Genomic DNA, 9,471 nt, shown 5'->3' on the forward strand with positions numbered 1-9,471 from the left:
AGAATGTTATTCGTAAAAGTAAATGTGATGTAGATGCAAGATTAATGCAATGCAAAGTGTTGATTCTGGGATGATTCCTTAGAAAAACTTTTTATATAGGAAACGAAGCTTGATTACAAGGATTAAACAGATCATAGATACATCTGAGCTATCTCTCCTAATTGTTGGATGTGTCCCAGTAACTCCAAGATTTTATGGCCTTATTCCGTCTCTTGCTCCAACCCTTCGATCACATCATCAGCTTCCTGTGACAGGTCAACCAAATCTGAGTCACTCCTTGAGCCTGTTGTAGGTATCTTATGATGAGATCCTCCCTTTGCCTAACTCTCCACTGATCCTTCTCCCAACGATAGCGCCATTGTACAACTCCTTCATAAGGGACCAATGGAAGTTCATTTGCTCTTCTTTGCAAATCTTGAACTAAGACCTCGAGTTCATTCACACGCTTCGTTAATCTTTCCACTTCAGCACAGTTTGAACTACTTTCTCGACTTCGATATCGTCACAAAGCAGTCTATAAGATCAAGACTATATTCTTAAATTTCTCATTCTGGGTGCGATTATCTTGCAGTTGTTGTTCTAGGGCATTCTTTTCTCTAGAGAGTAGCTTTGCCTGATGTCTGCTCTGTTTGAGTTCTTCACTGCTTTCTCCAACTTCTCTTTTCAGTCCTGCCACTTCTTGTCTCCATTTAACAGAAGACTTACTTGAGCTAGCAGCTGTCTGATCCTTTATCATTCGCTAGTATGATGACTGGAGATCATTAAAATCCAATCTGAGTTGTTTCTCCACTTTTTCGATCCGGTTAGCTCGACTCTTTTGGATGTCGATTTCTACGCTCCTTTGGTATGATTCATCCTCTAAACTTTGTAACATCTTCCTCAATTGTTTCATCTCGTCCTCAAAATCAAGCATGGCTTACTCGAGCGGAGACGGGATCACCCTGAGGTGTTCTTCCATAGGCTGAGTATTCTCTGGGTTACCTATCGGAATATTATTATTGACTCTGTTGCTTCTCCACTCCTTGTACCCTCGAGATAGTCTTGAATCAAAAGTAAATAAATTTACCCGATGGGTGTGTCTCCAAGCATCAATGACCCCTTTAACTTTATTCTTGTACAGTTCTCCCTTGAATGCAAATTCAGACTTAGATAACTCCCTTGTTGCCAGAATAAACTACCTAGACCCTAATTATCAAGAAACTAATAACGGGGCATACCCTATAGACCCCTAAATACCGAGTACCCAATCTCTGTCTCCACATCGATATAATATGTCTGATGAGACGTTCCATGAGGTACACCACAGAATGTCACTGTCTCGGATGCCTTTGAAGATGACCATCCACTTCTTCTCAGTGAAACCCCTAGGCCACTCCCGAGAAATGAAATTTTTCAACGGTGAAAATTCATCTAAGAATACCCAACCAGGTGCTCTCTTGATGTGTTTGAAATGACTAAGGATCCAGGTTAGCAACGATAGTGCATAACCTATGAAGCGTCATTCACTTTCTCGTTGGCAAGAGCTCAGGGAACAGAATGTTTCTGCCAGGATAACTGGAACATGATCCATATGTCTATCCAGTCTTTCGAACAGGTCAACCACTGATACATCAATATACCCGAGAACTCTCGAGAAAATGACCAATTCATAGATACCTAGCATAAAGAAGTCAATCTTATTTCTTCTGTCAAGATGACGGTCAATAAATTCTCTCAGAAGGGTCCAAGTAATGCATTCGCGATCTCCTTTCTTTTTTATGCCTCTCATAACCCATTCTTCGCTCATGCCAGTCATCAGAATAAGTTCTTCTTAAAGGAAAGAGTATTTGGTGGTTTGGTGTATATTTTATCTACCTAAAACCTCGGACAACGAATCAAGGCACGATACTCCTCTATAGTAGGCATCAGGTCTCCTCGGCCAAATGTAAAACAGCTATAGGCGGGATTCCAAAATTGAGCTACAGCTCTAAATAGATTCCGATCAATCGGGACATCAAGGAGATATAAATGTCACCATGGAGTTGATAAAACAATTGTTTCTAGGACGCTTCCCATTTTCCCCAAATCTCTTTCAGCTCGTTCAGATCATTCTGACAAACGTTGATGTGAGTATACTCTCTCAGCTCTGATACATACCCTGGCGATAAATTGTCTCTATTTGTTAGATGGGACTGCTCGGACCATCTCAAGACGTCTGCATTGTCCTCTACCTCTTTTTGAATCATTCGTTCCATAATACTAGTCTTCTATATGGACATCAGTCATGGATCAACACCAATGAGATGAATAGTGCAATGCAAGATGAGGAAAAAATAAACAAAAGGAAAGAAAATCGACCAGTAATCATAAATGAATTGATTAAACATAATTCAATTTATCAATAAAACCTACCCCACATGTTAGCTACCCAATCATGCTTTAGTAGATCATACCCAGACATGATTTCTACCCATATGCTTTGTTTATAAAACATCCTAACCTCATGTTGTCTAGTTCGCATGCTTATCCAAGAAATTAAACCTAACAGCATGATTTCTAGTTTGTATACATTTATTTGAGAAATTAAAATTTCACTAAAGAATGCTCAAATAAGCTTTTCCTTGTGTACTCTTCTCACATGATCATATGGTCTGGATAAGGCCGAATCTGGGTTCTAAGTTTACTACATGTTGGGTTTGGTTCTAAAGTAAGGGGTCCTCGAATTATCCTTTGTCGGTGCCCCCTTGGGCTACCGAACCCTCAATCCTGGCCCATCACAAGCTTTCAGATCGAGTTCAATTCGAGGGGACACACTTCCTTATGTCATTGCGGAGGTGCAAACCTCACGAGGATCATAAGGCGTGAGCCCAATGAGCGTTTCACTATCTTGTACGGAGGTGAAAACCACACGAGTGAGTAGTTACCTACTCCTACTTAAATAGGATGGAGCAGGGTTTTAGCTCATGTTATGCAAATGCAGTTGTGCAGTGTGTGAGGAAAAGCGAAAACAAAGCAAACAACACTGAACAGAAAACTCAAGACCCTGAACAATTATTTAATCTGAAAACATTAGCAAATAGACCAGTACAACTATTTAGTGGTTAAGCAAATTAAAAGTCAAAATGCAAACAAAACTTATTTAAAACCAAACAAGGGATCAAAAACCAAATTAGAACGAACTTGTAATTTTATTTGCAAAGACAATTTATTAATCGACTAATAGCCTGACTCTCTAAAGTTCCCCAGTAGAGCCGCTAAGTTGTCGAAACAATTTTTTTCCCGAGTGAGATTTTAAAAACCACACCAATTTTTAATTATTCTCTCCAGATTAAATTTAAATTAAAAGTGAATGTGATTTAAAAAACATCTCGTTTCAAAAAATTTGGGATTCCTTTTTTTAAAATAAAACTTATGGTTTGAAGAGTCACCACAAATATTTGATTAGGGTGTGATTGGCACCCAAAAATAAATTTGTCATTTTAATAAAATATTAATTTTAATTAAAAAGACAAACTTGAGATTTGTGTTACCAAAATTTGAGTTCGGGAGTCGGTTACGCGAGGAGAAGGATTAGCACCCCCACAACACCCTAAATCGGTACCTAGTCGATTAATTAATTGTCTTTGCAATAAAATGTATAAGTTTGAGTCTAATTTAATTTAAGATCCCCTAAAATAACAATTTTTCGAAATTTTGGATGAAAGATAATAATATTTAATTATTTCCTATCGAGAAAAACCGATCTATTATACCTTGAAGCAATCGATTCTTACTCCAATCGAAATAAAGAAATATTAAAATTCAATTCTAAATTTCAAAATAATAACACCCAAAATAATTTTTAGAGAAAAAAATAATAATATTTAACTATTTCTGATCGAATATTATTATTTTGATTATTTTGAAAACCTTTGAAAACACATGCAAAAGTCAAACAAATTAAAAATACGATCAAACAATCAATTATATTATTTATTTTACCAATATTTAACGAGAATAAGGATATTCAATTAATTAAATATCTCGAGACAAGACTTTAGATTTGATCTAACAGTCTTTTCTCGATGAATTTAATTAAAAGAATACGATCTTTTCCTCAAATCCTGAATTTTAAAAATGGATTTGCTTTAATTGGTGTCATTCAGCGGGATAGACTTTCATTTTAAAATTATCGGAAGTAACTTTCTTATACGTTAAGACAATCACTTTACGACAATATTAAAATGCTCGAATATTACCCTTAGTCAATTTATTTCGATTCGAGTAAAGTGATGCTTATGAGGATATCATGCGAAATTAATTAGGACTAAAATGAACTAAAATGCAAACAACATGCAAAAATAAAAAAATAAACATAAAAATAAAAGTAGGACTAAAACACAAATTATCAAACCATCATACCTAAATTAAAACAAAAAAAAGTAAAATATGCAAGTGACTAAAATAAGCATGTTTAATATCTAAGGCTAAAATTGCAAATAATAGAAATAACTAAATAAAAGGGCTAAATTAAAATAAATTAAAACTACATAGCCGATTTAAAATAAATACATAATATGTGGTGCACAAAAATAAAAACATGAAAAAATATAGGGGGCTAAAACGAGATTTAACAAAAAAAATATATAACATAAATATAAAAATGGGGAAATAATAAAAATGATCTCCTAGTGACTATTTTGTAAAAACACGTCAAAGATATAGGGACCCTTAACGTGATTTTACCCAAAATTATTTCTATATATATCATTTTATTTCTCTTTTTCTTTGTTTTTTTATTTTTATTTTTGTTTTGTTTGTTAGAGAGAGAGGCTTTGACCTCTCTCTAGTTTTTCGACCAAACGTCGGCGAGGAGCTCCCGTCGATCGTCGTGCCGTCGTCGTCTCCGGTGGCCGATGGCTACCAAGTTTTACGGTGAGATCCGTCTCGACCTCCCCAACTCGGATCTAGCCTCGGTTTAACGTGAAACGACCTCATTTTGCATAAAATGGCCAAAAATCGTTCGGCCTTCCCGACCCCAATCCACCGCCATCCACCGTCGGATCGTCGCCGTTTTTCAGTATGTTGTTCCTTACCCCTTTCTCTCCCTTTTCACCATTGGGATCTCGGAACGGAGGCTTTCACCACCGGCAAAGCCTTGGCCGAAGGTAATCTCCCCTTTGTTTTTATTTTATTGTATTTATTTATTTTTTTATATTTCAAATGATAAAAAAATCAAAACACAGAAGAAATATTTATCTTCAATATTTTATTTTTTTTTCTTTGCTATTCCGTTCGAAATCCTTCTGAACCCCCCATTACAAATATGATTCGGGTTTATACACCCTTACAAAATACATTAAAAATATTCCCTACCTTTTGTTATTGGACAACTTTTACTAGTGGTGGTGGCATGTATGGGCTAGTGAAGAGAAAAAAAATGATAGTGGGAAATGAGTTTGTCCACACATTTTAGTGGAGAAGTAAGTGGAAAAATAAGTTGTCTACAGTAATATTATAAATAATTATAATTAAATTTGAATAAAAACTCGTACAACTCAATTTGACACAAATTTTATAAACTCGAGTCAATTTCAAACAAAATTTGAATGAAAACTAAAACTCGTCAATTGGTTTAACCAAACTTATTTGACTCGACTTAATTGAATACTCACGCCAAATTGTGGTGGTTGAGATTCAAACCCATTTAAGTCAAAACCAAAAAAATTTTGTTCATGTCTTATCTCATATATAGACTCCAAGTTGGACATATTTATCGGCTTTGTTAGAGTTTGACTCGAATTTAAATTGGCACAAGTTAATTAATATATAAATATTAGAAAAATAGGAAATTCAGTTTGGATAAAAGTGGTAAACTTTATTAAAGTAGATTTTTACTTTATTTAGTTTTCCATTTATCCCTATAAATAGATACTAAAGGTCATGATTAAATATCAATTTTGTTTCTTTCACCAAAATCCTCTTATTGTATTTTTGTCAATTGGTTTAATCAAACTTATTTGACTCGACTTAATTGAATACTCATGCCAAATTGTGGTGGTTGAGATTCAAACCCATTTAAGTCAAAACCAAAATTTTTTGTTCTTGTTTTATCTCATATATAGACTCTAAGTTGGACATATATTTATCGGCTTTGTTAGAATTTGACTCGAATTTAAATTGACACAAGTTAATTAATATATAAATATTGAAAAAATAGGAAATTCAGTTTGGATAAAAGTGGTAAACTTTATTTAAGTAGATTTTTACTTTATTTAGTTTTCCTTTATAATCAAATATTTATCCCTATAAATAGATACTAAAGGTCAGGGTTAAATATCAATTTTTTTTCTTTCACCAAAATCCTCTTGTATTTTTTCCGTCATATTAGTAAAATTCTTCTCTTATGCCTGTGGTGTTTCCCTTTGGGTTTTCCACGTAAATCCTGATGTTCTTTGTTTTTTTTTTCCCGATCATGTTTATTTGTTTGTCGATAATCATCGTTCCGATATTATAACCGGCTTAATCCCCAACTCAAAAGAATTATGAAGGAAAAATAATAAAATAAACAAGGGAAGAATATATACATTTTAAGAAATCCACTACACCAAGTCAGCAGTACAATGAAGAAAGGAAGTCACAAGGATTTCTCGAGAGGTCTCTTAACCAAGTTTTTACATCATATCTACATATAACTACACTACCAAAAAGGAAGAAACAACCTCTATAGCTTCAACTAAATCTTATCCTACTTAACACCTCGACTAGAACAATAAACAAGCCACAAATACATATATATTATCGATATCAGTACCAAGAGAAGAGGATATTAGGATACCAAGTTTCTGTTAGCACCGAAACCGAGCTCGAAACCCGTCGGAACATTCTTATCTGGGTCATTTGCAACCGGTCTTCAATCTCTTTGCAGCCTGAACAAATCCCACAATGACCTGCAGCTCATCCATTTGCTACACCAACAGACGCCCAATTATATCATGTAATTAGAATTTGGCCGGAAACCGTTGAATCTCGTTCATGTACGAAAGGAAGAGAAACAGGTTTACCTGTGACATGAAATGCCTTCGAACAACATCAAGTAGTTGTTCTTTCGATGGATTGGGGATGTCATCCACCTAGCATTAGCATAAGCGATGACATTTAAACAACTTTTTCTTCTTCTGTTATAAATGGCCTATTTCTTGTGCCAAGAACTTACAAGATTGAAGTGTCGCCAATATCTCCATAAAGCAGCTATCTCGAGTTTGCTAAGGTCAACCTTCTACAGGGGAGATTAATGGAAAAATACAACCCCAATTACCCAATAATAGTTAGCTAGCATAATTGCACAATAAACCAAAAGAACTTACATAAAAACCAAATACAAGTTCGCTAAAAATCATTATTTACCGTGGACCCGATAATAGTGGAAACAGACCCCTTAGACTGTGAGTCACAAGAAAGAGACCTGCTCATAGTCTTGTAAGAAGAACCAGTTGATTTATGTGGTCTATGCCTCGATCTGTGCGACTTGTGAGTGTCATCAGATACTGGAAATTGAGACATAAACATTCAGGATTAAAGAGAGAAAAAAAAAGGCACGGTGGGACCGATATAAAGATAAAGCAATGAAACATTGAATCTTTTAGAAATAGCAAAAGTTAAAGTGAAGACACAAAGGATCCTATGTTGCAGGCTCAACTACATTTCACTAAAAGGAAATTATCATACACCAGATGGTTAATCTCAAAGTTAAGTATAATTAGAGATCAAAAATCACCAAGGATGATAAGCATAACACTTCCTTCCAAGACAAAGAGGTCTTGCACACAACACATGAGAACTCGAGTACTCGACACAAGAAAAGAAATATCTTTTCCACTACATATGAATGAAATTATCAGAAGTGCATACGAAAGAGAAAATCAAGACAATTGTTGGTTTAAATGGCTTTGCAGTTCGACGTTATAGACATCTAAATTATGAGGCTGACGCATTTTTTTGAAGAAACTCACCCATGTCTAATCCATTACACTGCATGCTTTCGAATTCAAGATCGCAGTCGTCTTCGTTGCCAGTAGGTGCTTCAATTACGCTGAGTGCATTTCTCTGTAGCTTTACTTCTATGCCATTAGTAAGAACCTGTGGTTTTTATTAATTAGACAAACAAATATCACTATCAGCTACACAGTAAACAAATGCCTAATCCACCAAAATATGCTAAATGGTCAGCTAGAATTAACATTGTCAATTTGTATTTCAATCCACTAGCCAATCCAGAGTTTTTACAAAGAAAATAAAATCTGGTCATGGCTACATATAATTCAACGTGAAATCTATGAATTTGTCAAAAGAAATCAGCAGCAATAACAAAAGATAAGCAAATTATTGGAGAGAAAAATCAACATCAAACTATGAATTAATGGCATAATAAATCATGTGAAACACAAATGAAAGTTACAAAAAAAAGTTGGGGATTTTCTTAAAAACCAAGAAAGCAAAATCAAAACTCAGAAAATAAAATGAGGTTTTCATCGAGAAAAAGTTCCAAAATCAATTCCACAAGATCCCAAGAATATTGAATAAAAAATGCAGTATCAGTTTTAAGATAAATTCGTAATAATTTGTTAATAAAAAAGGGAAATGAATAGCAATGCTTTACATTAGATTACAAACATTTTTTTTTCAAAGAAAAAGGACCAAAATTCATTGTAAAAATCATACATTTACTAAAACACTTGGAAGTTCCAGATCCATAGACTAAAACTTACATGCAGTCAAAACCCACTTCCAAGACCTCAAATTTGCAACTTGAGGCCAGTAAAAAACCATTGTGTTTATTTGATAAAAAGATAGAAATCAAATTCAAGAATCAAATCTGCAGTTTTAGTAAAAAAAAATCTTATAAAACAGGACAGTCAATTGTATTACAGAGAAAAAAAAGGATTAAAATGAAAATCACCCAAAACAAATATGGATAATGAAATGAACAAAACAGTTCACTTGCAACCAATTTCCAGATCAAACCGCAAAAACCCATTTTTAAAAAACCAAAGCTGAAAAAAAATCCAAGTAATTACCAGCCAATGCCACCCGCCAAGCCCAACAGCCTTCTTGACCACGCCTTGAAGACCAACAAGAACCGATTTAGTACGGTTATTCCCGGTGACAACCACTTTAGTATGACGTGGCAGCACCGAGAGCTCTTCTTCGCTACTGTCTCCGCAACTCTGTAACTGCGAGAAACCACCGCCATTGACCGTACCCTCCATTGCCTCCAACATTAGTTTCTCCAACAAGCCCCAACTCAGTAAGTCAACCAGGTGGTCAAACTCAGTAAAAATTCCAAAGCCAAGGATCGAAATTACATTTGATCGGAAGATCATGCATTGGTGAATACGTATAAGCGGTTTTCGTAAGCAGGGGAGAGAGAAATTAAGGCAAAATATGGGAATTTCGTGGAAGGGAAAACACAGTTTAGAGAGAGAGAGAGGGAAAACAAAAAATTAAAGCAGT

General features: G+C 34.9%; 1 protein-coding gene across 2 annotated transcripts; it reads right to left on the reverse strand.

Moving 5' to 3' along the window:
• Nucleotides 1–6,538: 6,538 nt before the first annotated feature.
• LOC120191216 lies at nt 6,539–9,471 on the reverse strand. Of its 2 annotated transcripts, none has more exons than XM_039194188.1 (6): nt 9,036–9,471; nt 7,971–8,097; nt 7,366–7,505; nt 7,175–7,234; nt 7,023–7,091; nt 6,539–6,926 (listed from the first exon to the last, which is right to left on the reverse strand). In XM_039194188.1, exons 1-6 carry the CDS (start codon nt 9,339–9,341, stop codon nt 6,855–6,857), a joined length of 774 nt encoding a protein of 257 aa, XP_039050119.1. In that variant the 5' UTR covers nt 9,342–9,471; the 3' UTR covers nt 6,539–6,854. The 2 variants fall into 2 exon arrangements, with proteins under 2 accessions (XP_039050119.1, XP_039050118.1); XM_039194187.1 differs by having other exon boundaries at nt 6,540–6,926; nt 7,175–7,237.

The sequence above is a fragment of the Hibiscus syriacus genome, unplaced genomic scaffold (assembly GCF_006381635.1).
Source record: "Hibiscus syriacus cultivar Baekdansim isolate YM2019G1 unplaced genomic scaffold, ASM638163v2 tig00116965_pilon, whole genome shotgun sequence".
In the NCBI taxonomy this organism is placed as follows: domain Eukaryota; kingdom Viridiplantae; phylum Streptophyta; class Magnoliopsida; order Malvales; family Malvaceae; genus Hibiscus; species Hibiscus syriacus.

Excerpts from the sequence above, each read along its gene's own strand:
- LOC120191216 (XM_039194187.1), bottom strand. The coding sequence starts at position 9,341 with ATGATCTTCCGATCAAATGTAATTTCGATCCTTGGCTTTGGAATTTTT. Across the intron at positions 8,098-9,035 it reads TTGGCGGGTGGCATTGGCTG|GTTCTTACTAATGGCATAGA; the intron begins GTAATTACTTGG and ends TAAAAACCACAG. Across the intron at positions 7,092-7,174 it reads ATTGGCGACACTTCAATCTT|GTGGATGACATCCCCAATCC; the intron begins GTAAGTTCTTGG and ends TGCTAATGCTAG.